This window comes from Dichomitus squalens, assembly GCF_000275845.1.
Source record: "Dichomitus squalens LYAD-421 SS1 unplaced genomic scaffold DICSQscaffold_5, whole genome shotgun sequence".
Classification (NCBI taxonomy): domain Eukaryota; kingdom Fungi; phylum Basidiomycota; class Agaricomycetes; order Polyporales; family Polyporaceae; genus Dichomitus; species Dichomitus squalens.
In genome coordinates this window covers 273758-299693 of record NW_006766887.1, presented here as the reverse complement: position 1 = coordinate 299693, position 25936 = coordinate 273758, and the positions used below count along the sequence as shown (strand labels likewise).

The following is a 25936-nucleotide window of genomic DNA, read 5'->3' as shown; positions in this document are numbered from 1 at the left end:
AGTCAAGAAAGGCGACAGGGATAAGAGAATAATGAGAGTCTCGTGGATGCGCTTATGTTGACGACGCGAGCGGTACGACTTGACAAAGGAGTGCAGAACGTATGGGTAGTAGGCACCCCATCGTGAGGGCCTATGTAGTGCCATGGTCCTAATTGTTTGACGTTCTGCATACGACTCTAGCAGAACACACATGAACGGCGAAACTGCCGCTGCATTACGCGTTCGACATCTCCCGCAGCCAGAAGGTGCTCGCGCAGAACGCCCAGCAGCCCTTGGCGGTCGATCTCGAGTTTGACACCACGGAGACGTGGCAGTATGCGATCGACCCCTCGACGCTCGTCTTCCACGGCAGCACGCCGTCCGGAGGTAAGCTCCCGTCCCCGGTCTTCGACTCGGGGCTTCCCCCCTTCACGATCACGGCCACGGCGTGCCCGATTGACTGGGAGGTTGCGGGTGATACGTTTGCGGCTGCACCGCCGACGAACCCAACGTGCACCGGCGCTGTGAAGAACATCACGCTCTGGCCTTTCGGGGTGAGTACTTCGCGAGACACAATGCTGTCATGGGAGGCAGAAGTTATTGACGGTCTCGCTTCTGCGCTCACAGTCGACCAAGCTTCGCATTAGCGAGTTCCCGACGTTCAAGGCAAACTGAAGAAACGAGCGCAATGACATTTTGAGAAATAGCATACTAGTAACAAGGAAGGAGTTGTCAGAAATGTACGGAGTCCATGAGTCGTTAGGCCGAATGAATGTGTTTCAGTGGAGTGGAACGCGGTTGTGGCGAGACGCGTCGCGACGCGTCAAGCCGCTACGTCTGTGGCTGGCACGTGCGTACGTGCCTCAAGCAGTACTGCTCGAGCTCGCTCCCGCCTCATTAGGGCACCAGGCTGATGCTGGAGCCGAAGTCATTGCCTGAAACATGTCCTGAGACCCTTGAAAGAGGTAGAACAAGCCGGGTTGGACCTAGGCCTTGGAATGCCTCCGAGTCCGAAACGGGCGGAGTGCATGGCAGCGCGGGACAAGAGCGTTCGACCAGTTGGCGCCCAGCGAGCCTGCGACGGTGGCCCGGCTCACCGCTTGCCAGTGGGCACTGGCCACCGCCCTCTGTCCAGTGACCTCTTCCTCCATTGTATCTGCCAGACCGCCGCTTCTCGACACCCTTGCCTCCTTCCCCACGCACTCATATCGCAACGTACCCCTCTCCGCTGCCCCGAGCACAAGGCCAAATGCCTCCACAACCAGGAGTCTTCGCCGTATCCCATAGCTCAACTCACAAAGTCCGCTCAGGACAGGCCGTTGAAGTGGCCTCGGCCAACACACTCCACTACGAACAGATTGCGGGCCCTAGCTCCAGACCGCACGGTGCGTTGTAGTCGTTCTCGCGTCTGTAAGAGTGGAAAAGGCGAGCATCGAACACGCATCACCCGCAGGTGCTCCGGGAGAGGATCCTAAGAAAGACAAGAGGAGGAAGGAGGTAGTGGGCAAGATCACCAAGGAGATGGCTGAGCGGAGAGAAGAGTACGTCCCGTCTAACACTACGCTTAACGTAACGCGTTCCCTTACCCGCCATCCGCCCCGTCCACTCCAGTATCGGCCGCCATTACGCGGAGACCATATCAGACCTACACAGTCTCTCCATCCAGCTCGCTACGCGTCCTGAGACCTCTCCGCAATACCAGCTCCGTCTGTACCCCATCTCCTTGGAGCGCGGCGCGCTCCTCTCCTCCATTGAGCTCCAGGAGCGACATGCCCTCTCGGTCGTCCAAACCGCATACGACGAAGAGCGCGAGCGCGTCGAGGAGGAATGGAAACGCGGACGCGACCGCATCCGCGAACGCATGCTCGAGGGCATCGAAGATCGCCGGCGTCGCGCGCGCGAGGAAAAAGACGGCGAGGGCACGGTCGCCGGTGAGTAGTGCCCCTTTCCCTCGACACGGTTTTCCGTCTGCACCAGGATATGGGCGCTCACCTATATGTGCATGGCGTTTGGCGCGTGGCCCACTACGGTTACTTTCTCCCAGACGGCGGCGTCGACTCGCAGTCGCGCCCGCACATCACGCGCAAGCTGCGAAACAAGATGGGAGGTGGCACCTCCCCACCACCGACGCCCATCCCCGGCGGACACCCTGGGCTGGGAATCGGCGCGGGCGCGGGCGCCGCCACAGGGCCCGTCACGACCGGCCCGTTGCTGAACCCCCATTCGCTCTCGGTCGACGAGCTGCCCTCCTTGTTCCCACTCCCGCTGATATCCGGACAGGTGAGCGGTTCGCAGAGCTACGGGTACGGCACGGGCGCGGGTGGGGCTGGGAACGGGAGGCGGAGGGCAAAGGGTGGCGGGCGCGAAGCCCACGCCCCGGGTACGCTTGGGAAAGCCTTGGGGGCGCTTTCCGTCCTCAAGGAACCCGAGTGCGAGGCGGACCTTGGGGAGATCCGACGGGGGAACAAAAGGCGCAGGGCGGCCGCTGGGAGTCTTGCCGGGAAGGCGTGAGGTCTCGTATGTGTGTTGTACACTGTGTGTCCCCCTTTACCTCTCGCCCATCTCATCTCAGCTGATGTTCATGGTCATATAGATGTATCATTGATGTTCTGTCTTGCTTTCATTACTATCTACGAATTCGTGGGCACTGCAGCCGTTCGCGTACGCTCCAGAGAAGATCACTTCCGACAATGTCGGAAAGAACGCCGGGCCGATAGCCGTATCCTTCAAGGCATCCGCCGAGTACGATCCACCGCAATTGGCCATCGTACATGCATGAAGCTGGTGCAATGCCACAGATCGGACACTATATGTAGACATCTTTACGCCATCTTTGACGACATGCCTCTCCAGTCACAACCTCAAAACTATATTGGGGAAAGATTCGATAGCAGCTTTGCAACTCTCCAATTCGCAGCGGACGTCTGTGGATCATCGCACCTTATAGAGCTTGAGGTGCTACTTGCGTCGCTTGACATGTGCTCGCCCGTCTATATCATCAACCAATGTGAGGAGGTAAGTGAGCTTTTCGTCTGGTCCTGCCGGAATGCTGAATATCTTCTTACGGAACCTGTGATCGGCAACACTATGTACAAGCAGCGACTGGAATGCGAGAAGGCGGATGGTTTTACCTCTTTCGTACGACACGCTTTTGCTTGTGTCAGTAGTGGATAATGCGCCGTACCGGGAAGCGATGCGAGCCAGAGTGCGGTAGGGTGCGACGCTTTGCTCTCACTGGACGCTTTACCCCTATTCACACTTCCACGCTATATACCTCGCCGCTCGACCACTCTTTCGTTGTACGTCGAACATCCCTCCCCTCACTGCGTCGCCTACGATGAGTGCGCAGGGTAGCCTTAGCCCAACCTCTACTGATCTTTCGGTATGCATTGAGCAGCTGGGGATCCGAAGCCTCTTCGAGACCTCGGAGGAGCCTGCAACTCCAACCACCGTCTACCTGCCGCCTCTCTCGACGATCACCGAGGCCGTAAGGGAGGACTACGAAGAAGACGACTTCTCGGATGTCAAGTCGACGGCGGCCACAGTCGGGGTCGACGAAGATGACGGAGAAGATGGAGAGCGAGGGCGCCATATGTCCCGTGGTCCCCGCTCGCGTGTCTGTTCGCCTCCACCTCCCGGACATGTCAGGATCGGCAACGAGACCATCGACGGGATTCTGTTCGTCCAAATTCGGAACCACTCCTTCGAGCCGAAACATCTCTACAAGCTCGCAAACGACACTGCCAGGCGGCCGCGTACGGAGCGCCACGCGCCACCGAGCGACGCGAGTGTCTACAGCTCGGACGAAGTCCCCATGGAGGAAGCCTATCCCGACCTCTTCTCCATCGTCGACCCGCTGTCCAAGTATTTCAAGGTGCTCAATGGCCAGTGCCGCGATCTGGAAACCCTGCGGGACCTTGCGGAGTGCTTGGCAGCATACGTCACCAACCTCGTATGGCTTCAGCGGGAGTACGAGTGGCAGGCTGTCTTAGAATACCACCTCGCCTTCCACCGTAAGCGTCTTCCAGAGATGCGCGGCGGTATCTATTGTAAGTGGTTGACGATCGACGAGGTGCTGAAGCACAAGCTTCTCGATTGCTGCAAAGAGCGTCAAACTCCTCGCCGTTTGTGAGGGTGTTCGGTACAGGTGAGAATCCGTGGGTCGGCGCATATACACCTACTCGTGCTGACTGTGTGTGGTTCTAAGACATCCTGCAGCTCTTGATCCTGTACAGTTCAAGCGTCAGTCGCAACATATGGTACTCGAAAGGGTTGGTAGACCGCTGGCGAGCCCACGCTGTTCGGAATGTTGTGTATCCTATTGTCCTAGTATGTATATACATAAGCACAGTACTTTCCTCGGGTCCATTCTGCTAGGAACAGATGCCAACACACGTTGGCGTTATTCCTGATTTACGGCCATCTCGCCTGTATCGGTAATACTGGTCGCCGCGGCATCTGACTCAGCCTGATTCGAGTCTTGACTCAGATACGATCGCGCTGTCAACATCGTAGTAGGATGATCGGAAGCGCCCGTCTTCTGTCCCGGCGATAGCACCTAGTGCTTGCTCAAGGTAGCTCGAATCTGTTGTCGTTACTCAGATTCTTGCTGTTGAAGTCTCAGATCGGTGCTCTACACGTCTCCAGAACTGCATGTTTTGCATCCAGTATAGCACAAAATTCTCAAGGTATTGGTTGTAGTTCGGGGTTTTCGTGGGCCTGTGCCTATAGTCAGCATAGTAGGCTCTTCTCCTGAGGTCTTGCTGAATGTGTATATGCACAGATGCGCGTTCTGTTGGGTGGGGTGATCCGATCATGGAGCCCCTCTCGAAAACATTCTCGACTAGCGCTCCTGTCACAGGGTATCATTCGCGGTATATAAACCCCCTACAGTCCCAGCAGTCAGTCAACACACAGACCCACCACTGCACTCTGCAAGCACCTCGACGCTTGATCAACCTCACAATGTCTTATTGCGCCGACTGCTTCAAGGGTGAGCTCTCCGACCTAAATACTGTTCAATCATTGGTCGAGTCTGACCTTCGGTCGATACACAGGTGTCCGCCACGAGGGTACCCCCAGGGTAAGTCGCTGGCCTGCGTTTGTGATCCGCCTAGAATGCCGTTGCTCACTACGACATCCATTTCAGGTACCACCCAGACGATTGGCGGCATTGAGTGTTCTGTTGCCATTCCGGCCGGAGACTACCCGAAGGATAAGGTCGTGCTATATCTTACTGATGCATTCGGTCTGGCGCTCGAAAACAACCTAGTGAATACACTTTTACTATCTGAGATGGCAATATTCTGACTCATGCGACTGACCTAACAGCTCTTGGTCGATGACTTCGCGCGCAACGGATTCAAGGTCATCGCACCCGACGTCTTAGAGGGTGATCCCGCCCCCGTGGATGCCTTCAGCCCCGGTTCGAACTTCGACACGGCTGCGTGGATTGCCCGCCATCCAGCGGCGAAGGCCACCTCCATCGTCCGCTCGGTCATCGACGCCCTCAAGGCTGAGGGCGTCACCAAGTTCGGCTCCCTCGGTTACTGCTTCGGCGGTCGTCTCTGCTTCAATCTCGCCTTCACGGGCGACGTTGACGTCGTGGCGGTCTTCCACCCCTCCCAACTCAAAGCCCCCGACGATCTCAAGAAGTATTTCGAGGTCGCGAAGGCACCGCTTCTCATAAACTCCTGCGAAGTCGACCAGCAATTTCCCATTGAGTCCCAGAAGGTTGCGGACGAGGTCTTTGGCGAGGGAAAGTTCGCCCCTGGCTACCAGCGCACGTATTGGCCTGGTTGCGTCCACGGGTTCGCGGTCCGTGGTGACCTGGTATGTATACTATACCTTGAGCTTACCAAGCCGAACTTCGTCTCACCTTCTGCTGCAGAGCAAGCCGGAGGTCAAGGCGGGCAAGGAGGGTGCTTTCAAGGCTTCCGTGGAATGGCTCCGGAAGTACCTGTAAATGGAAGCGTGCTATAGCGATAGCTGTACCGTAGGGAAGTATCACCGTTGTAGCTTGCACGATAGATGTCTAGGGACAAACGTCACGGTGCGAATGTCCATAATCACAAATGGCGCCTCGCATACCTCTTCTCATCTCCTGACTTCATACACCCCGCATACACGGTTTTATCGACTCGAGTCGATGGAGACGACATTCGACCTGGAAATCAGCTGGGGCCACAAAATTCGGGGTGGTAGTTGCCTGCACCACTCAAATACAGCATCGCTAGCGGGTAGTAGATTGTCTGGCACGGAAAGCTGGTGTTTCGCCTGGGTGATCCGGAGCCAGCGTGAGTGACTGACTTGGGGGCTTGAATGCACTTACCAGTGTCTTCGCTCGCGGATGCATCTTGTCGGAGCTATGTGACCTGAAAACAACTGCGTAATAGAATTTATCGCTCCTTGTCACATGAATGCATACGGTATCTAGACATGAATCGCATTATTGCTTTGAGCTCAAGCCAGCGAGCGTGTGTGCCCGGGACAAGTGAACTCACGCATATATTAGCACACGCGCGCTCCCATGAGCTCCCGTTGACATAAGTGTGCACGCGTACCTGGCCAGATTTTGTTACGTATCCCCGCTTTTCACGCGTGTAGAGTCAAGCATCCGGGCTGTAGTAGTTGAGTCGCGGCGTGCTGTTGGCGACGCTCAATATTGAAATATTGACGTTTGAAGAGCTCTTGCCAGATTCGGACATGATCAGTGTACTGTATATGGCAGAGTTGTTTTGGGCTATGTTACCGGCAGAAATAGCAGAGAGGGTCAGCAGAAAAGGGCAAATGTGTAAGCGCCCATTCACAGAGACTCTTGACATACACCCGGCCCCCGGGATGTTTCCAGGGGTACTTAACTGCAGCTCAAACAACTCATTGGATGCCCTGGTAAGGGATACCCGGGTCCTTGAAGAGCTATAGTGAGTGAAGAGCAGTGTAGGCCAATTTTCATTGATTTGAGCGCCCGATAGAGTCCCTCACCTAAGAACTGCGCGAGACTAAGCAGTAGAATCGTCCGTAGCCCACAGGGCGACGTTTTCTGGCACGCATTACATACTCCCACAATATATCTATACACTGTATGGATGCATATGTACCACAGGTCTCTGAACATCCCTCCCTACGCTGATTTCTGGTATAGGCGCCTATAATTTCTGCGAATAGTACCGCTCAGAGTTGGCTGACAAAATCTCGTGGCCGCCCGCGAGGATACTTGATCAAGCGCTGAAATCTCAATTTTGTTGACGGTGTCTTCATAGCTATGTAGGCTCAAGGAGAACGACAGCTGCAAAACTATAATCCCAGCTCTGCAGACATGCAGGTGCGCGCGCGCTGGGGACGTGACTCGAGATACGATGATACGACATTCGGGCGGATACGAGATCCAGCCAACTCTTAGCGGTGCTGATATCTGCCGCCAGGGTAGGCCGGCGGGCAGAATTGGCAAATGCCAGTTGGCGATTGCCTTGCCGCGAACACGGTGATATAGCACCCCGTGCTTGCTTGGGTGATTTCGAGTCAAATCTGCTTGCTGCGTACACCGCTCGCAGGGCTAGCCATCAGCTGTCCGTGAGCCCCACTCCTCCTCCTAGATCCAGCCAAGCTTCCAGATTACTCAGGTTCTTGCTGCTGAGGTCTCTGATCGGCCGACGTGACATTTTTGCATCCCGTAAACGCAGAAATGCCCTCGAAGCAGCCGCGTATCGGAACTCATTCCGCCGCGTCACGGTGATTCTGGTGCCTACCTCAGTGTTGTCCACCCCGGTAACTATGATCAGCACCTGTAGGCACATATTCTTGCCTTTCGTACATGTACAGCTATGCCTCCTATTGGGTGAGATGATCCGATGATATGGACGTTCCCGATAAACATTCTCGACCAACGCTCATGGCATGGTTGTATATATACCCCCTACAACTCCAAGAAATGGCAGTCATAACACACAGACCCACTACTGCACTCTGCAAGCACCTCAACGCCTGATTAAACTTCGCCATGTCTCTTTGCGCCGAATGCTTCAAGGGTGAGCTCTCCGAGACACATACCGTGACGACTTAACCATCGATTGATTGGGACCATCGGTCGATACACAGGTGTCCGCCACGAGGGTACTCCGGAGGGTCAGTGGCTGGCATGCGCTAGTGGTTTACCTGTGAATGCCGTCGCTCACTCTGACATCCATGCTCAGGTACCACCCAGACGATTGGTGGCATTGAGTGCTATGTTGCCACTCCCGCCGGAGACTACCCGAAGGATGAGGTCGTCTTGTACCTTAGTGATGCCTTCGGTCTCAAGTTCGAGAATAACCTGGTCAGCAACATCTCCCCATCTGAGATGGCAACGACCTGGCTCACGACACTGATGACCTAACAGCTCCTGGCGGACGACTTCGCGCGCAACGGCTTCAAGGTCGTCATTCCCGATCTCTTCGACGATGAGCCCGCCCCTCTGGATGCCTTCGTCCCCGATTCGACATTCGATTTCTGGGGGTGGCTTGACCGCCATCCTGTCGAGAGGGCCAAAGTTATTGTCCGTTCGGTGATCGACGTCCTCAAGACCGAGGGTGTCACCAGGTTCGGCACCCTCGGTTACTGCTACGGCGGTCGTCTCAGCTTCGATTTCGCATTCACGGGCGACTTCCATGCCGTGGCGGTCTCTCACCCTTCCCTCCTCAAAACTCCGGACCTCCAGAAGTACTTCGAGGTCGCGAAGGCCCCGCTTCTCATTAACTCCTGCGAAGTCGACCGGCAATTCGGCCCCGAGTTGCAGCAGGTCGCAGACGAGATCTTTGGCAAGGGCAAGTTCGCCCCTGGCTACCAGCGCACGTATTGGCCCGGTTGCGTCCACGGATTCACGGTCCGTGGTGACCTGGTACGTGTACCTTGGGCATACCAAGCCGGACTTTGACTCAACTTCTGCTGCAGAGCAAGCCGGAGGTCAAGGCGGGCAAGGAGGGTGCTTTCAAGGCTTCCGTGGAATGGCTCCGGAAGTACCTGTGAATGGAAGCGTGGGGTGATATTTAGGGGAAACTATCACCGTTATAACTTGCATATCAGATGTGTGAAGACGAACGTGCGAATGTCCATAACCACAATGAGGTACAGCGCCTCGCATGCCTCTTCTGATGTCCTGATCTCGTCCACCACTCGTACACGATCATGGTGATTTGGATCCAAGGAGACAGCTATCGACCGGGGGACTATGCTGACTGCACTGGTTCTAGAGCGTTTCAGCAGTCTTAGAATGTTCGACTGACGTTCGCCTCCAAGGTCCCTGTGGACCCGTGACGCGTCTAAACGCTCTTCGATATGTCCAGATATCTACAGCGCCGACCACAAACCGGTGTCAGCAGACTGCACATATACAGATATTCGGGAGACTGCGTGTTTCAAGCGTGTACAGAGATGTCTCGCTCTTCCAGATCGCTGGTTCAGTAACTTCAGGAACGCGATACTGGGTTACTGCAACCTCACAAGTTCACCAAGTGAGTCATCCTTTGAGATTGACGACGAATGCCGGCATTGGTCGAGATGATCTGGGTGTCGTTTCGGTTCGCAGCGTAGAGGTGATGCCAATCCGACGCTGATTGTTCAGAAGCAACGGGCGCGCATTAGACTTTGGCGGTGAGCGTAGGAGAACCCGGTGGGCGGCTAAGTATATGCGGGTCATTCCCGGCCTGTCAGCGCAGATGGTACCTTGTTCCTCCCTCTTCTGTCATGCTACCCTCCGCACTTGCTGCTAATATTTGTATCGCTATCTGAACATCCTCATTCACTTCTGTATCGCTAGTCCCTCCTTTCCTCACCAACCATCCATGGTTTTGACCCGACATGTCGCAGTCTGAAGAGATGGCTCCATCCTGGCGGTCCCTTGCATCCGCCGCCTCACGCTCCCTCAAAGGTTACATCGCGCAACAACGCGACCTCAAGCAAGGATATTCACTATCGCGCAGCTCAGGTGCGGAGGCGACCAAGAAACAATCCTGGAGCCAATGGGCCGGTCAGAAGCTACGGCGCGCGGGCCAAGGAGAGTACGACACTAGTGGCGACCGCTTAACATTATTTCCTGGATGGGCCGCGAGACGATATAGCGAACGTCCACAAGAGAACAGTGATGGTGAGTGCAACTCATATCATACTTTGCACTGTAATTAGAGGAACCTTCCTTTGGAAGTCCCCGTGGAAGACATCTGGTCTTCCCCGTTTTGTTGGAAGTCCAATACTGACAGCCGCGTAGACGCGCCCTTCGACGTCGATGTCTTCGTTTCCGGTTACGCATGTAAGCTCACGGGCATCGGGTTCACGACTCGCGCGGGCAGGACTTTCTTGCGACTAGCTAAGAGTGAGTGTGTGCACAAAGTGGAGTGCCGCCGCTGACGCCATCCCTTACAGGTTTTGCTGCCCTACCGAAACTCCCTAACGCAGGCCAAAGCAAGTCTACGGAAGATCTCTTGGGAGGCACACGTTTGCCTCCTCTTCCTGACGAAATCACGGAAGAGACCGAGATGCAAGCCTTGGACGACCAGCTCCACAGACTAGATGTTGAGACGCGTAGCATAGATTCCGGTCGCACTGCCGACACTCTATCCATGAAATCCGCCCAATCTAACGACTCGCGCACGCCCTCGTCCTCCGCCGCCTCGTCCTCCAACAGTAACGCCTTTGTCCAAGGCGAAACGCTAGCACCCCCTCCTATCATCCCAGGCACCTCCACTGAGTTGCATCGATGGCATGCAAACCTAGAAGCTCGCCTCCACCCCTTCTGGTCCTCAGTGCTGCCAAACCGTGTTGTTCGCATCTCTCTGTATGCTGCGGATCCGTCGCTATACAACTCAGACGACCAGCAGTCGTCTTCGTCACACAGCTCGGTCGCTCCGGAGAGGGAACCCATCGTGACGCGCAATGTGATCACAGCGGTGGACGGCTCGTTCCAGCTAAAGCTCTCAGTTCCATGGGAGCGTATGTGCGTACATCCTGGCGCGCTGCACGTTGCCTTCGGTGGCTCCGAGCTTGAACAAGACTTATTTGTCGTGGCTGAGCTACTCGCGCCTCCTTCCCCGGGCCCCGCCACACCCACGGGTCAACACCAGCAATTTCGAGAACTACCTTCAATATTCTCCCCGGTCACAGTCGCAGCATCGATACCAGTTCCTCTCACCTACTCTTCCATTCGAGTGATTTCGGACATTGACGATACTGTCAAACTATCCGGGATCCTCAGTGGAGCCCGTACAGTGTTCCACAATGTTTTCGTGAAGGATCTCCGCGACAGCGTCATTCGGGGCATGGGAGAGTGGTACACTGGCATGTGGAAGCGGGGCGTCCGATTCCACTACGTCGTCAGTACTTCGTCACCTGGACACTGTTTCATCACTCACTAAACCTTTCGCCAGAGCAACAGCCCTTTCGAGTTGCTTCCCGTCGTCAACGAATTCCTGCAGCTTTCCCATCTTCCCCCGGGTTCCGTTCGGCTCAGATCATATGGCGGCCGCTCACTGTTCAACGGACTGCTGTCTGCACCAGCGATGCGGAAACGCGCCGCCGTGGTCGACGTCCTGAATCACTTCCCCGATGCACGCTTTTTCCTAGTGGGCGACTCCGGGGAGCAGGACCTAGAGCTCTACGCGGAGTTCGCGCGCGAGCGCCCGGAACAGATCCTCGCCATCTTTATCCGCGACGCACGCGCGCGAGGCGACGACTCGGTCCACCCGCTCGACGACCCAACTGGTGTAGAAGCGTTTCGTTGGTCGATGGACGCCGGCCTCACGACACCTGGCTCTGCGCCCACACAGACGAGTGGCCGCTTTTCACAGGCGATGAGGCGCGCGAACTCGAAGCTGCCGTTGCGGTCGATGTCGCAGTCCGACGCGGTTCCGCAACCCCCACCGCCTGCCGCGCCCAGGAAAGTGGCGCGCTCATATTCGGGTGCGGACGTGGCCTCGCGCTCATCATCGAACTCGAGCGGTTCTTCGACGTCGCCGACTGACTACTTCAGCTCCGCGGCACGCTCTCACTCGCCCATCACGGAGGAGCCGCACGAGAGCCCTCCCATGGAAATGAACGCCAGGTCGTGGCCACCGTCGGGTTTCAGCAAGCCACCGCCGGGCTCGCAGGCGGAACGAAGGGAGAGCGGGTTTTACTCCCAAGCGCAGCTGTCGACCCCACTACCAGACATGGGGAAGATGGCAGATTTACAGATGCGGCTGTGGAAGGCGCGGTTGGACGTTCCGCCTCAGATTCCTTTGCGCGTATTCCGAGAACCGGAGGAATGTGTGGAGGTCGACGAGGTCTTGGAAAAACTGCAAGTCCGCGGACGTTGACCCACCCTCTAGCATTCGCGACTTGTCACGGAAGCCCTTGTACAATATTTACCAGGCCATTTTGGCTCCCAAGGTCCATGCGGATGTATCAGGCTCATGAGGATATACACACTGTACACATACCATACCATATCATACTAGAGATAATACATTAGGATACGGGTATAGACTGCGGGGGCTTTTCAAGGCTCGTAGTCGACGTAGTATTTATATGGGACTCAACGTCCGCCAACATCTGCAGCATTTCCTACAAAGCAGCACGAGCCGTCAGCCACTGGCTGTGTGACATGGACGCCAGTGCAGCAAACTAGGTAAGCTACGCACCTGATTAGTTGGCTCAAATGAGAGCCCAAGCTGGATGGCTTCCTTGGCCTCATGGTAGCGGTTGAGCTTCATAAGTGCGCGGGCCTTGCGGAAGTGGCCTTTGCTCCAGGGCCGCTTAAGCTGAATGACGGTCTCGGCGTCGACCAGCGCGCTGAGGAAGTCTCCGGCCTCGTAGAAAGCTGCGGAGCGGTTGGAAAGGATCATGGAGAGCTCTTCGCGCATGAGCTGCTGGGCTTCCCAGGGCGGCCGCTGGACGGCGATGCTCGCGGCCATGGTATACCGCTGGAGGGCTTGTACGTGCAACCCATTCTTGAACAGAGCCTGCGAACCCATTATGACGCTTTAACATGGGGCGTGCGTGAACGAGGACAGCAAACGCACGTTTCCTTCATCCTTGGTGTTGTTTACAGCTTGGGAGAGGTTCTGGGACACGACGTTGGGAGGCGGTGGACAGCGGAGGTTGGGGTTTGCAACAAGTATGCGCGAGAGGCGGTTGAGGGGGCGGTAGTCGACGTTGCACTGGTCGCACTTCTCCTGCTTGTGCAGCCCGCACAGCGCGGTGGCGTTCTCTGGTGGACCAAGGGCAATTTGGACTGGGCGGAAGCTCTCCTCGATGAGAGCTTGCATGAGCGGGTCTGGGGGACGCATGACCATCTGTTGCTGCTGTTGCTGTTGCGCCGTCGGGGCCGGGGGACCATGGGTGTGCGTGGGCTGGCCAGGGCCGTGCGAGTGTCCGTGCGACATTGCAGAAGTTAAGTGAGGAGGGCAGAACAAGGAGGTGTAAGCAGAGGAAGCTGTATACGCTATTGCCTGTAAGTTGGCAAGCGCCTGCAAGAGCTGGCAATGTCTACCGGCGCGCGCGGCCCGCTGCGCCTGCCACGTCGCGAAACCTAGGCGCCGAGGGGGTGACCAACTGCGGCAGTTGCTTACATAAGGTGGAGATTGTTTGTAAGCGGGGCGGGGCGTGGGCTCAAAATTCTCACTCGCCTTTGTGGTGGACCATCACTGTCTCGACTCGTTACCGCAACGCTCTATAGACAAAATCTCAACAACTTTCCATAGCCTCGTCTTTCTATCCTTTCTCTTCACTCTCATCACTTTAATATGTCCAATGGAACTGTAAACGGTACCGGATTGGAGAACCAGTTTGGTGAGTTGATCCTCATCGTACCATTCGTTGCCAAGGAGTACTCACCAGCGAGCAATCTTTATTCTCCAGCCTCTCTCGGTATCAATGGTACAAAATCAGCTTATGTCCCTCCTCACATGAGGAGTACGCAGCGGGCTGCCTCTAGCCCCGTGGTTCCTGTGAGCAATGGGTACGTTTCCGTCGCTGATTGCTACGTGTCCCCATCATGCTAACAGGCCGTCCGCAGGAACGGCTGGAACGACTCCCGCTCTTCCACTCCTTCCCTCCGCGGGGGCTTCAAGAGTGAACCTAGGGATGGTGGTGGTTTAGGTGGTGCGGGCAGAAGCTTCTCCACTTATGGTGGCCGCGGTGGTGGCCCCGGAGGTGACCGTTGGGGAGGTGACCGCCCCCAGTCGAACGGATGGCAAGGCAATGGCGGAGCCCCTCGTGGCGGCGATGGTCCTCGCGAGTCCTTCGGCTACGGCGCATGGAGGGACGGCAAGCACGTTCCCGGCGGTCGCAACATGCGGATGGAGAAAGAACTTTTCGGCGAAGAGAATGACCCGTCGAAGCAACATACGGGGATCAACTTCGAGAAGTACGATGACATCCCTGTGGAGGCCACTGGTGCTGGTGTGCCGGACCCTGTGAACGCATTTACAAACCCCCCTTTGGATCCGGTCCTCCTCGAGAACATTGGTTACGCTCGCTACACCACTCCCACTCCCGTACAAAAGTATTCGATCCCTATCGTTGCTGCAGGCAGAGACTTGATGGCATGTGCTCAGGTGAGTTTCTTCGTCCTCGTTTTGATTAGACGACTCAGAGATTGATATGTCATTCAGACGGGTTCTGGAAAAACAGGTGGATTCCTGTTCCCTATCCTTTCCGCATCCTTCACCAATGGCCCTCGCTCTGCTCCTGCCGAACAAACTCCTCCTGTTGGCTATGGCCGCAGCCGCAAGGCATATCCCACGGCGCTCATCCTCGCTCCCACGCGCGAGTTGGTCAGCCAGATCCACGAAGAGGCCCGCAAGTTCTGCTACCGCTCGTGGGTCCGCCCTGCCGTTGTGTACGGTGGTGCCGATATCAATCAGCAGCTGCGGCAGATCGAGCGGGGATGCGATCTGTTGAGTGCGACCCCCGGTCGTCTCGTGGATCTGATCGAACGCGGGCGCATCAGCCTTGCCAACATCCGCTACCTTGTCCTCGATGAGGCCGATCGTATGCTCGACATGGGTTTCGAGCCGCAAATTCGCAGGATTGTTCAGGGCGAAGACATGCCGGGGGTCCACGAGCGTCAGACGCTCATGTTCTCCGCGACATTCCCTCGGGACATCCAGATGCTCGCGCGCGACTTCATGAAGGACTACGTCTTCCTCTCTGTCGGTCGTGTTGGTTCGACCTCGGAGAACATCACTCAGAGGATCGAGTACGTCGAAGACAATGACAAGCGCTCAGTTCTTTTGGACGTCCTCCAGGCCCATGGCACGGGTCTCACCCTTGTGTTCGTGGAGACTAAGCGCATGGCCGACATGCTTTCCGACTTCCTTCTGGGGAACAACCTTCCCGCGACCTCCATCCATGGTGATCGTACGCAGCGCGAGCGCGAGACGGCCCTCCAGACGTTCCGGACCGGTCGCACGCCCATTCTAGTGGCTACTGCCGTCGCCGCTCGTGGTCTCGATATCCCCAACGTCACGCACGTCATCAACTACGACTTGCCATCTGATATCGACGACTATGTTCACCGTATCGGTCGTACCGGCCGTGCTGGTAACGTCGGTGTCGCCACAGCATTCTTCAACCGAGGCAACCGCAATATTGTTCGTGACCTGCTTGAGCTACTTCGTGAGGCTAATCAGGAGATTCCTGGCTGGCTTGACACTGTCGCTCAAGAGAACTCCTTCGGCGGCTCTTTCCGTGGCCGTGGTGGTCGTGGTGGTGGCCGTGGCCGTGGAGGGGCCAACCGCGATGCTCGCCAGGGCGGCGGAGGTGGCTATGGCGGTAATCGCGGTGGAGGCTATGGCGGCGGCGGAAGCTTCGGTGGTCCGCAATATGGTGGCGGAGGCTACGGCGGAGGTGGTGGAGGCGGCAGCTGGTGGTAGACGCCATCTCAGCCGGCGGCTGCCCCAAGGCCACTTGCGGACACGAAGACCGTCCTCTTCTTCATTTTATGATCTCGTCCTCGTCTCAACTTCCGACATATGCCCATACTTTCCCTCACCCATGCAACGACTCCGCCTCGATTCCCTTCCGTCGACCCGCTCAAACTATCAGTACTCCACTCCTGATCCCAGTTCTGATCCATGACATGCGCTGCTCTCACACCTATTCACGCTCTCACCAGTCTCGTTGCAACTCATCTGCTCATCGACTATCGTACGGCCCTACTAATTTGGTCTGTTTCAATACTCCCAGGCGCCGCCCGCCATATCATTATTGCACCATTACACATCTCATCCCCATAGATGTTTCGGGGCCTGTTACACCAGCATGAGCAGAGAACCTAATGTCTACCTTCGTTTCGCGATACCCTGATTTATTGCGACACGCAGTCGGACATTTACTATATCCTAGCATCACGAGACAATCTGTTAGAGCATCGCACATCTTGTACCGTAGTCTAGCATCTTCTATATCGAGGCATACACTGGTCGTTGTGAATACATGGGTTTATGAACGCAAAAGCAGACATCTTCCTTGAGCGATCTGCGGAGCTTGTAGCAATGGGGTAGGCTTCTGTACGTGGTAGCCGTGTGTTTCTGAGCCGACTCCACAGAGGCACTTGTAAATCATTGATGCAGTCAATTGCGTCCATCTGTCGATGCAAGGGCAAGTTAGGAAACGATGCAGTAGGTAAGTCGAAGAAAGGGAGAGCCGGAGGTCGGTGGCTGAGCCGGAGCGGAGTGATCATTTCTCGGCCGACAAAGCCTTTCTTCCTCCCATCTAGCATTCGCATTCGGTCTGCGTGGCACAGCGCGCACACACTACCTTGCGCTTTACTGAATATACTCTCTTACATTCTTCTTTAGCCTAGTCTAGGCTAGACACTGCCGGAAGCACACTACACCACCAGCCGCTGACAGCGAGAACTTGATCTCGAAAGAAAGGACAGGTAACCACCGAAATCCACGTAAGCTATTCCGATTTCAGGAATCCACCCCCAGTGCCCGCTCATGCCTCCTCTGCGGACTCGCATTGCAGCCTCAACAGGCCATGTATCCACCGCCGTCCCCGATCTTCGACGTTCCTGAGCTCCCAGCGACGCTCCGCCGCGTGAAGCCGCTCCCGAAGCGCAGACGCACCTCGGACCCCACCTCGCATGACGACCACGAGTTCCGTACCAGCTCCCCGGCCCCAGGGATGGGGACGGGGGTGAACACCCCGCAGGAGTCGCATGACGGGGCGGACGACAATGTCCCGGCGACACCCGACCCGACGTTCGCGGCGCAAATGGCGCTCCAGGCGTACTATGGGCCCGTCCTGGGCGGCGTCCGCGACCTCTTCAAGAACATGCCCACCCCAGACCGGGGCAGGGCCGGGGAGGACGACGCCTCGCGGACGTCCACGCCCATCTCTATCGATCTCAGCGCGGCGCTCGCGGCCGGCTTCGGGACCGGGGCCGGGTGGTATGGGAGCGTCGTCGGGGGACTAGGCGGTTTGGGCGGTGGGTACGAGCAGGACGACGAGGACGGGGACGGCGGGGATTATGTGGACCACTTGCAGCAGCCGGGGAACACGAAGAAGCGGAAGGTGCCCGCGAACATGTCCGGGTCCGCGCACGGGCACGATGGGGGCTCTGGCGGGTCCGGGGCGGAGGACGAGGGCGCGGATAGGGCCATGCCGACGGGGCGGGAGCGGGACGTGGACGCCGTTGTGGGCGGCGTGGTAGGCGCAGGGACGGGCGGAGGCGGAGGCGGGGGAGGGGGCGCACACGGCTCCCTCGCGCTGGCGGGGAAGAAGGGGCGGCTATCGCGCGCGACGCTTGCGGGCCTGCAGCACAAGGCGATGCTGAGGAGCCGGAAGCGGCAGCTCGCTACAGTGCTCGGGACGCTCGCTCATGGGGACACGCTCGCGCTCGACCAGGCTTTGTCGGCGCACCATATCTTCGTGCAGCCGCATACTCGGGTTCACCTCTCCCGGCGGCGCACGTCGCGCTTCGCGCGGGCTTTGAAAGCCTACATGCAATCGCACCCGCCTGGAGAAGGCGAAGGGGAAAGTAAAGAGAACGAGGTGCCGTCTTCCGACTTCACGTTTGTCGTCCACAGTGCCAGTGAGTGACGGATCGCATTCTCACTGACACTCTGACCGAACATCACGCATTGCGAAGCTTCGGAGCGCCTGGTTGCAACAAACGAGGAGATCGCTGAGCTCCATGGCCGTTTTCAGGCCGAGCTCGCGCGCCAGGCGGCGCAGGCGGCAGAGGCAGCGAAGCAGGCAGCAGCAGCACTCAGCGGACCCCTCGCGAAGCGTACAAACGGCACTAAACAGGCCCCACGTACGACTGCAGGCAAGGGTTCTGATGCAAAGGGTGCTCTCGAGCAGTCTTTACTTGGAACGAAGGGCAAGGGCGGTAAGAAGAAGAAACGGTCCGCCCTGGCCAACGCTTCTAACCCGCACCACCTCCGGAACTACGTGCCGTCGCGCCTACCTCACAGCGGGCCTCCGAGTGCGCAGCAGGCGATGCAGAACGCACAGAACCTGCTCACGCCGCTCCCTTTGCGCTTTCTGTCCGCAGAAATCCCGCCGCGGCGCAGAAAGAAGTCGGAGCCGAACGTGACGCCAGTGTCGACGCTGACGAACCCAGCGGAGGAGTGGATATGCCCGTTCTGCGAATACCAGCTGTTCTATGGGGACGACCAGAGCTACGCACGGGCAGTGCGGAACCGCAAGAAAATCTTGCGTCGGCGCAGGCGTGCTCGTGAACGCGCTGCAGCAGCAGCAAGCGGTGCTACTGCCGCCGCGGCCGCTGAGAAGGCGCAGGATGACGACGTGCACCCTGGCTTTGAGACCCCTGCGCCGCTGCCGGTGGCCAAGGAGACTCCCCCTGCGGCTGGCAAGCAGGCGAAGTGGAAGGAGGGTGACAGAGGGGAACACGGAGTGGCAGCACAAGCTTGATGGTGATTGAGAGGTCGCCCAGGCACACCGTGCTGACTGTTCGTGCACGATAGAGTAGCCGTTGCATTACGCTCATACCCGTCCACGTCCGTGTAGTTGTATCGCACACACATTCGTTTTAATACGCATTGTACACTCGTTGGATGCGTTTGCACCCACTGTCGGACAAGACTTGAGAGAGGATGATCGACCATCTGTGGCGGGAATCTGGGGGAGGTGCCTGGAGATTGCATCTGCGACGAGGACGAGTGATCTGGGCCCGCATCTGCTGATGGGCGCCTGAGCTACATTGATGGGCCCGGATCACGTGGATCTTAGGTTGGCCAACTTCTCAAGTTTAATGTCCATTTCAGCGTCCTCCGCCCAACCAAAAACCGACCACCGACACAGTGAGTCTGCTTTGCTCTGTGCCCGTCGGGCTCCTCGCTGCGTCCCCATATATGCGCATACAGCTGGCACTGACGCAGGCGTCCGCTATGCACCCAGACCCCGCCCCATTTGTTTCGGCAGCTGGGCGTTTCCACCCGCTTAGCGTGTCCGCGACCCTTGTTCAACACCGATAGCTCGGCCAACGCGCAAGACATCCAGCCCACGACGTCTCGCTAGGCATAGTCGTGACATCCATCAAGTCCGGCGCAAAACAAGTCTGGAGAAATGTAGGTTAACCCCAGCTGTCTGTCGTATCTATGTCATAGCAGGCGGGATGATGCCCGTGGCGGACTTGGAAGAGATCTCTCGATCGTGGTCGTTGTAGCATCATGTCCGGACCCTTCTTCGTACCCCGCATACAGACCGGCGGTGATCCTGCCCGTCCGTCTCACCAGTCTTGCGACATTCCTTGTCTATTTCCTCTCACTCCGACTATGTATACCCATCCTCTCTTCTGACGCGTCTCCGACTCTTTCATGCGCCTGTGACGACCCTTAGACCCTTTCTGCATGCCTCCCTATCCCAACTCCTCTCATAATCATGCCAAGCCCTTCCCCTCATCCCAAAACGCAGTCGCTGATCGTCCTCCACGTTCCAGCGTAGCCTCTACGACGTCTTACTCAACCCTCGACCACGCTCTCGCGTCTGACTCCTCTAGAGCCCCCGATACGCAATACTATCGACAACCACCATCCGATCCTTCCCGCCCGCCGTCCCAGATGGCGTCCGACAGTCGATATATGTACCACCCGCAAGAAGTCCCGCCTGCGCCTTCTTATCCATACGCATCCTATCCTGGGCCGCCATATGAGAACGGACAGTATGCTCAAGGATCTTCACGCCCGCCCGTACGCTCTCCTCCTCCCGCACAACCTGTCCAACACGCCCCTCCTCCTGCACCCTACAACGGAGCCCCTCCACCATACCCCCCGCAGCCTGGATATCCCCCACCGGGCTACGGCCCGCCTCCGCAGCATGCGCAATGGTCAGGCGAGTGGAATCAGTACGGCGTCCCATATCAACCACCTCCCCAGCAGGGCCAGCCACCGTACCCGCCCCCGACAAGCGCAAGGCCGGACGTCTCTCCCGGCACGTCGCACGACGATCGCCGCTACCAGCAAGCACCTCCAAGGGCGGAGCCCCGCAGGACAGAGGAGCGGCCCCCGCAGCGCCCGGAGGCGGCGCCCCCGCCGTCTGCACCAGTACGTAAAACCCGTGAAGAGCCCCCAGCACCTGCGCCCGCCCCTGCGCCCGCTCCCCCGCCCCCTGTGCCAATTCCTGCGTCACAAGGCCCGTCGCCTCCCCAGGCCCCGCAGGCACCACCTCCACTCACCACCTCGCCCATCGGAATCGATTTTGTTAAGGTATGTGAGCACACTATCGTACGACATATCCCAACCAACGGACCTATCATCGCGCCCAGTTGGTGGAGTCCTACCGGCTCATCCTCGACACAGCGAGCACGATCCAGTATGAAGCTCCTACCCGCCCATCGCCGCCCCCAGAGGCCCTGGAGCGCATGTTCCAGGCGGCAGCATACGGCGCGCAAGTCTTGGATGTCGCGTCGAAGCGCGTCGCCCCCGAGCCGCCACGTCCGCCCGTCGATCGCCCGCCTGAAGAAGCCGAGAGAGACGCCGGGGGAGGGCGGCAGGTGCGTGAAGTCTATTCCTCCTGCAGCGACGTCAGTGCTGACATGGAATGTTCTCTTCGCCTGCGCGCGGCAGTCTGAGAACCCGCCTGCGACGGAAGGACAGACCTGCCTGGGCTGTAGCGCCACCTCCACCCCAGAATGGCGCAGAGGCCCGATGGGTTAGTCGTTTTCCAGATCGAGTGGCATCCGCCCGACAGCGGAGCCGAACATGACACTGACACCGACGTTCTCTTCGGCTCCAGGTCCCCGCACGCTCTGCAACGCGTGCGGCCTCGTCTACGCTAAACTGGTAAGCGCTCCGCCGCCCTTTCCCGCCATCTATCCGCATTCTGATTGTTGCGGTGCTGCTGTGGTTACCCTCTTCTCTGCCCCCGCCGTTCATCCGCTACACCATGATCGTTGCTCGCGACTTATTCGACAGATCAAGAAGCGGAATCGCGATGGGACCGGACGCGGCCGGGGCAAGAACCAAAACAACAATCAGAACGCAGGCCAGAATGCGCACCAGACCGTCGCCGATGATGCTGGTGCTCAGTCGAGTAGCGACGACGACGATTCGTACGGCTCGCAGCAGGATCGGAGGAGCGATGGAGGGTATCATGGCGGAAGGCAGTGATTGTTGTTTTTGGTGGTCCTACCCTCTCTTGCTCTCCTCTATTTCTTTTTGTGCCCGCTGCTCCGTTTCGCTGTTCATATGTTCTCTTCGCTCCAAGATTCTATCGGTGAGCTCTCCGTCGTCCTGCCCCTGTATTATCGTATATCTGTCTTGTCGCCCGTCCTCCTGCCCCATTTAGTCCCACCTTGACTCGCGCACCTCCTGCCCCGCCCCGCCCCTGTCTACTGCTTGGGCTCCGCTTGACATCTGCTTTGGCTCTGCGACATCTGCTACTCTATTGCCTACTCCCCCCCCCGTCCGTTCGTCTTCGGTCATTTGTAATATCTTTACGCTCCTTGCACAGATGAGTACGTGTATACCTACTCTCCCAAGAGTTCCAACCCCCTAGCCTGCCCCTCCAGTTTAAGTCCGATTCATACGGTCGATTCGTCAGCTTCCCCCCACCCTCAACTTCTCTTGCAAACCAACCGAAGCCAATCACCATCACACCGTGCGCTGCGCTTCGCTCCATGGGCCCACACGAACGCCCTGGATATCTGATTGGATCATACTCCTACCCACCCTACTGACCTGCATCAATAGCATACGTTATCCGTCAGCATTCCGTGCCCGTCTCGAACTCGCGCACCAATGGACGTTGGGTCTCTCCCCGGATACGGTGCTATTATTTGATCGGCTTTCCGGGCTGCTTCCTGCCCCACTTCAGGTCGGAGCCGCGCCCCGTCGGGCTCAGTCTCCAGTCTCCCACCATCCCACCGTCTCGCCCGGGCCCATGCATCATGCCGCATCCGACATCGAATCGATGGCCCTCGCGGAACCTGAATGGCAGGGAACCCACGGCGGATCGCGGGACGCGCGAGCCGCGTTGAAGTTACGGAATCCGCGTCAGCGAGATTCCACAGTCTTCACCGCTATCGCCCTTAGGCCTGCCATGATGGAGGGAAGGCGAGTAGATGATGGTGATGACTACGACGTGACGGTAGCGTCCGGTATTCTCTTCTAGTGCATGGGGTTGGCATCCTACGCCGCTCGCAACAAGACTCGACTCAACCTTATCCAACAGCCTCGGACGGGGTCGCGTCATTGGTCGACATCCATAATCTACACGCCGCCGATGTAACATGCAGACAGGGTGCGAAGTGAAGGTGAGCGTTCGATCACAGCCAACGGAACGCAGCGCAGTCTGGGTAAATTGGTCACATATAGCTGGATAGGGTAAGAGACAAGACCGTGTCTTTGATGTTCACGACGGAGTCTGACTGACCTCGATGGACGGACCGCATCGAGACGCGGGCTGCATGTCTCTGCAGGGCTTCCTCCGTTGGAAGGCCCGGAAATGCGACACGATCGCGACGCAGCCGGGTGCGGCTCGGGATTTACTTTGGACCACGAATACATTTATTGTCTCGCCGGTGACTCGTGGCTCACGGCATCGCGGTTCGTGGTCGAATTTAGTGCCACCGCCAGTCATTACGTCTCGCGCTATCCACGTGTTGTCAGGCGTTGGCTAGAGGCATTGGTGGAGCTTCTCGCTTGCTCACGATGTACGGAATTCACCCTTCAGGCCATCTGCTAGCAGCTGGCGTGTGTACGTATCTTGACACCGTCCAGCCCGAGCCGGCGTGCGTAGGGGAGGCGCAGCTTGTCAGCTTGAGCATGTTGCTGGGACGTGGATACAGATGCAATCCCACACGTCTCGATTCCTTTGCACTGCCCGGATTTCATTTGTGGAAGAAGCCATCCGCATCCACATTCACATCGACGCCAAACGGGAGCGCGGCGTTACTCAAACGGTCCCGGGCTCTATTTGTAATACATACTCGCTGACTTCCCGCGAGCACGTACAGGCCCCGAAACCGCTCTCTCGATAGCAGCCTGGGACAATCTGTCAGGGAGCGAGGTGCGAAGGAGGGGCCCGTACAAAAGCATGGGACTGATTTACGTACCAACTAGCTTCATGCGAAGACATCTCGCGCTTCTCTCGGGACATTTGGCAGCTCAGTTCCCGGATCTCATTCCCATGCGGTAGCATCTTCTCTTCTTAAGAAGCTCTCGATTGTCTACAGGTGAATCGTCCCTTTGTACGCCGGCGCTCGTCCACACGTCCCAAGCGAAGGTTGAGAGCCGCGTGTTAGATGGCTAGAACCCTCCTAGGCAAAGATAGTCCCCATATCTGAGTTAGGATGTATAAATGCTGATAGGCCTGGTAATCATCACGGCGTCTTGGATCCAGAACGAGCATCAGACAGTGATTGGACACGCACGAGCGAACTAGACCGTCCATAGAAGTACAGCTAAGACATACACCCCCCTTCCTTGCGCGCCACGAGCCAACACTCATGATCCCTGCTGCCCACCTTGACCCGGCTTGGCACCCGCCCCGGGTTGCATTTGCTGCGGGTGCCCCTGCATTCCAGGCATCTGCTGAGGCATTCCCCGCCCGGCGCCCGCAGGCATTCCCCAATACTGGGGCATCTGCCCTGGTATCTGACCCATCGGCACACCCATCCTTGCCCACATCTGCGGGTACTGAGCCATCATCTGTGGGTTTTGCATGACCTGTGCAACCGCCTGAGCCTGCGCCTGCTGTTGTTGTTGCTGCTGCTGCTGCTGTGACGACTGCTGCATCCCGCCCTGCGCGTGAGCCTGGGCCTGGGCCTGTGCTTGTGCCTGCGCCGCGACGGCAGCGATGTGCTGCTGCATTTGCGGGTGCATCATCGCTCTGTATTGCGCAAATGCCTGCGCCTGCGCCTGGGCGTTAACCTGCTGCGGGTGGTGCTGGCCCGCCACGGCATGCTGTGGGTGTTGGGACGGGGCTTGCTGCTGCTGGGGCTGCTGCATTTGCGGAGGCTGGGCAGCGGGGGGCATCGGGGACCGAGTTCCAAGCTGAGCGGCCTGTACCATGGGGCTGTTGCGTTGCGCCGCCGCCACCGCCGCTGCGGCAGCTTGCGCCTGCGGGTTAGGCATGGGGCTACGAGATTGGTTCGCGGGAGATCGCGCGGCGGTGGCCTGTTGCTGCTGCTGTTGCTGCTGCATTCTCTGTTGGTGCTGCACGGCATGCGCTTGGGCCTGAGCCTGCTGGAGCATCATTTGGTGCTGATAGTAGTTCATCGCCTGTCCTCCCTGTGCATTCGGAGTGGCAGGTTTCCCGCGCCCTCTCCCCGCGGCGATTTGTGCCATGTATGCTGCGCTTATCTGGGGTGGGTAGGCGCCCGACATACCTGGCTGTTGAGGCACTTGCTGATGCGCGGGGTTCACTGGGGCTGGAGAAGGTTGCGGGGGTCTATGTATGTTTTGTTGTGCCTGGGGGACTGCCTGTATAGGCTGAACAGCGGGAGGTGCCGGGACAACGGACGGTGGCCTTTGCTCCGATGCCGCCGGTGGGCTGCCTGCATGAGCAACAGACGTTGGGCGAGGGGACGGAGCTTGCGCTGGCATCGGTGTCGCGCGACCGCCTTGCTGCTGAGGATAGTGTGGGTGGAGATGCGCAGGTATCGGAAGAGGCGCGCCAGAGGACGCTGTGGGCGCTATCGGCGCGGGGGTAGCAGAAGCTCGAGGGACAAGCGGTGGTTGCGTTCCGTCCGACTTCTTCTTGAGTTGAGCTTTCTTGATGCTCTGGACGGGCATAGGAGGAGATGCTGCCATGACGGGCCCCGGCGCTGGGGAGGACGCGGCCACAGGTGGATGGTATTGTTGTGGGGGTGGGACTGGTGTAGATGAAGAGGGCACGGGGGTAGCCGCTTTTGCGGGGAGATTGGCAGGGCCGGGGGGAACCGCAGCTGTCGGCGCTGCCGCAGGAGGAGCAGTAGGTATGTCGCGGCGACTAGGCGCGTAGACCCGGGTCGACGTTCGGCGACGACCCCGTAGGCGAGCGGCGAGGAGCCGAAAGGGGGAAAAGCGAGGGAGAGAGGGATAAACGTATCAGAAAACTCGACGGGGCAGAGCGGCGGTCGGCACGAAGGCACGAGACCGACGAAAGCTAGCCTTCACGCAAGCAGCGACAGACTAGTCCCAATGACCAAGTTATACATTAGCAATCGAAGAGAGATACAACGCTATGGTCACTCACCTAGTCCCAATGACCAAGAGGTCGAGATGGGGACTAGGGAGCGCCTAGGGGGGTCCTTATATACTAGAGGGGCTGCTTAGCAACCAAGGACAAGGCGCGAGAGCGAGGCAGTGAAGATGACAAAGGGGGAACAAAGGGCGAGAAAGAAAAGGCAAGGGCATGGCGATCACGGGAACGTATCTACAGTGTCCAAACTGGGATGAGCTAGGAAAGGAAACGGTCCGGAAATGGAAGGTGGGCGTCAAAGGAAAGGGAATGGGCGGCAAAAAGGGGCGTCTGTCCAACGTCCGTGACA

At 58.0% G+C, this 25936-nt stretch overlaps 10 protein-coding genes across 10 annotated transcripts; 9 read left to right on the top strand and 1 right to left on the bottom strand.

The window, feature by feature from the left end:
• Positions 1-142: 142 nt before the first annotated feature.
• Positions 143-654, top strand: DICSQDRAFT_167237 (uncharacterized protein; the record flags this gene model as incomplete). The annotated part of the gene is made up of 3 exons (XM_007362818.1): positions 143-154; positions 243-533; positions 607-654. The coding sequence occupies 3 exons, from the start codon at positions 143-145 to the stop codon at positions 652-654; spliced, it is 351 nt and encodes a 116-aa protein (XP_007362880.1).
• Positions 655-1228: 574 nt separating this feature from the next.
• On the top strand, positions 1229-2490 carry DICSQDRAFT_167236 (uncharacterized protein; the record flags this gene model as incomplete). Its single annotated transcript, XM_007362817.1, has 4 exons — positions 1229-1364; positions 1433-1520; positions 1591-1910; positions 2024-2490. 4 exons carry the CDS (start codon positions 1229-1231, stop codon positions 2488-2490), a joined length of 1011 nt encoding a protein of 336 aa, XP_007362879.1.
• Positions 2491-2933: 443 nt separating this feature from the next.
• On the top strand, positions 2934-4126 carry DICSQDRAFT_133763 (uncharacterized protein). Its single transcript, XM_007362816.1, has 3 exons — positions 2934-2994; positions 3079-3194; positions 3329-4126. The coding sequence occupies exon 3, from the start codon at positions 3572-3574 to the stop codon at positions 4109-4111; it is 540 nt and encodes a 179-aa protein (XP_007362878.1). The 5' UTR covers positions 2934-2994; positions 3079-3194; positions 3329-3571; the 3' UTR covers positions 4112-4126.
• Positions 4127-4944: 818 nt separating this feature from the next.
• On the top strand, positions 4945-5944 carry DICSQDRAFT_144765 (alpha/beta-hydrolase; the record flags this gene model as incomplete). The annotated part of the gene is made up of 5 exons (XM_007362815.1): positions 4945-4972; positions 5037-5066; positions 5129-5250; positions 5311-5811; positions 5870-5944. The coding sequence occupies 5 exons, from the start codon at positions 4945-4947 to the stop codon at positions 5942-5944; spliced, it is 756 nt and encodes a 251-aa protein (XP_007362877.1).
• A 2034-nt stretch (positions 5945-7978) lies between these two features.
• DICSQDRAFT_167233 (alpha/beta-hydrolase) lies at positions 7979-8982 on the top strand (the record flags this gene model as incomplete). Its single annotated transcript, XM_007362814.1, has 5 exons — positions 7979-8006; positions 8077-8103; positions 8172-8293; positions 8357-8854; positions 8908-8982. 5 exons carry the CDS (start codon positions 7979-7981, stop codon positions 8980-8982), a joined length of 750 nt encoding a protein of 249 aa, XP_007362876.1.
• An 849-nt stretch (positions 8983-9831) lies between these two features.
• On the top strand, positions 9832-12302 carry DICSQDRAFT_53819 (uncharacterized protein; the record flags this gene model as incomplete). Its single annotated transcript, XM_007362813.1, has 4 exons — positions 9832-10103; positions 10212-10324; positions 10375-11321; positions 11376-12302. 4 exons carry the CDS (start codon positions 9832-9834, stop codon positions 12300-12302), a joined length of 2259 nt encoding a protein of 752 aa, XP_007362875.1.
• Positions 12303-13624: 1322 nt separating this feature from the next.
• On the top strand, positions 13625-16440 carry DICSQDRAFT_81021 (ATP-dependent RNA helicase ded-1). Its single transcript, XM_007362812.1, has 4 exons — positions 13625-13776; positions 13846-13945; positions 14003-14543; positions 14601-16440. Exons 1-4 carry the CDS (start codon positions 13731-13733, stop codon positions 15861-15863), a joined length of 1950 nt encoding a protein of 649 aa, XP_007362874.1. The 5' UTR covers positions 13625-13730; the 3' UTR covers positions 15864-16440.
• A 522-nt stretch (positions 16441-16962) lies between these two features.
• DICSQDRAFT_133760 (uncharacterized protein) lies at positions 16963-19029 on the top strand. Its single transcript, XM_007362811.1, has 2 exons — positions 16963-18031; positions 18089-19029. The coding sequence occupies exons 1-2, from the start codon at positions 16975-16977 to the stop codon at positions 18874-18876; spliced, it is 1845 nt and encodes a 614-aa protein (XP_007362873.1). The 5' UTR covers positions 16963-16974; the 3' UTR covers positions 18877-19029.
• A 754-nt stretch (positions 19030-19783) lies between these two features.
• DICSQDRAFT_153192 (uncharacterized protein) lies at positions 19784-22006 on the top strand. The gene is made up of 5 exons (XM_007362810.1): positions 19784-20669; positions 20729-20956; positions 21030-21114; positions 21199-21245; positions 21378-22006. Exons 1-5 carry the CDS (start codon positions 19815-19817, stop codon positions 21570-21572), a joined length of 1410 nt encoding a protein of 469 aa, XP_007362872.1. The 5' UTR covers positions 19784-19814; the 3' UTR covers positions 21573-22006.
• A 1788-nt stretch (positions 22007-23794) lies between these two features.
• DICSQDRAFT_178583 (uncharacterized protein) lies at positions 23795-25455 on the bottom strand. Its single transcript, XM_007362809.1, has one exon. It carries the CDS (start codon positions 25215-25217, stop codon positions 23910-23912), a length of 1308 nt encoding a protein of 435 aa, XP_007362871.1. The 5' UTR covers positions 25218-25455; the 3' UTR covers positions 23795-23909.
• Positions 25456-25936: the final 481 nt, after the last annotated feature.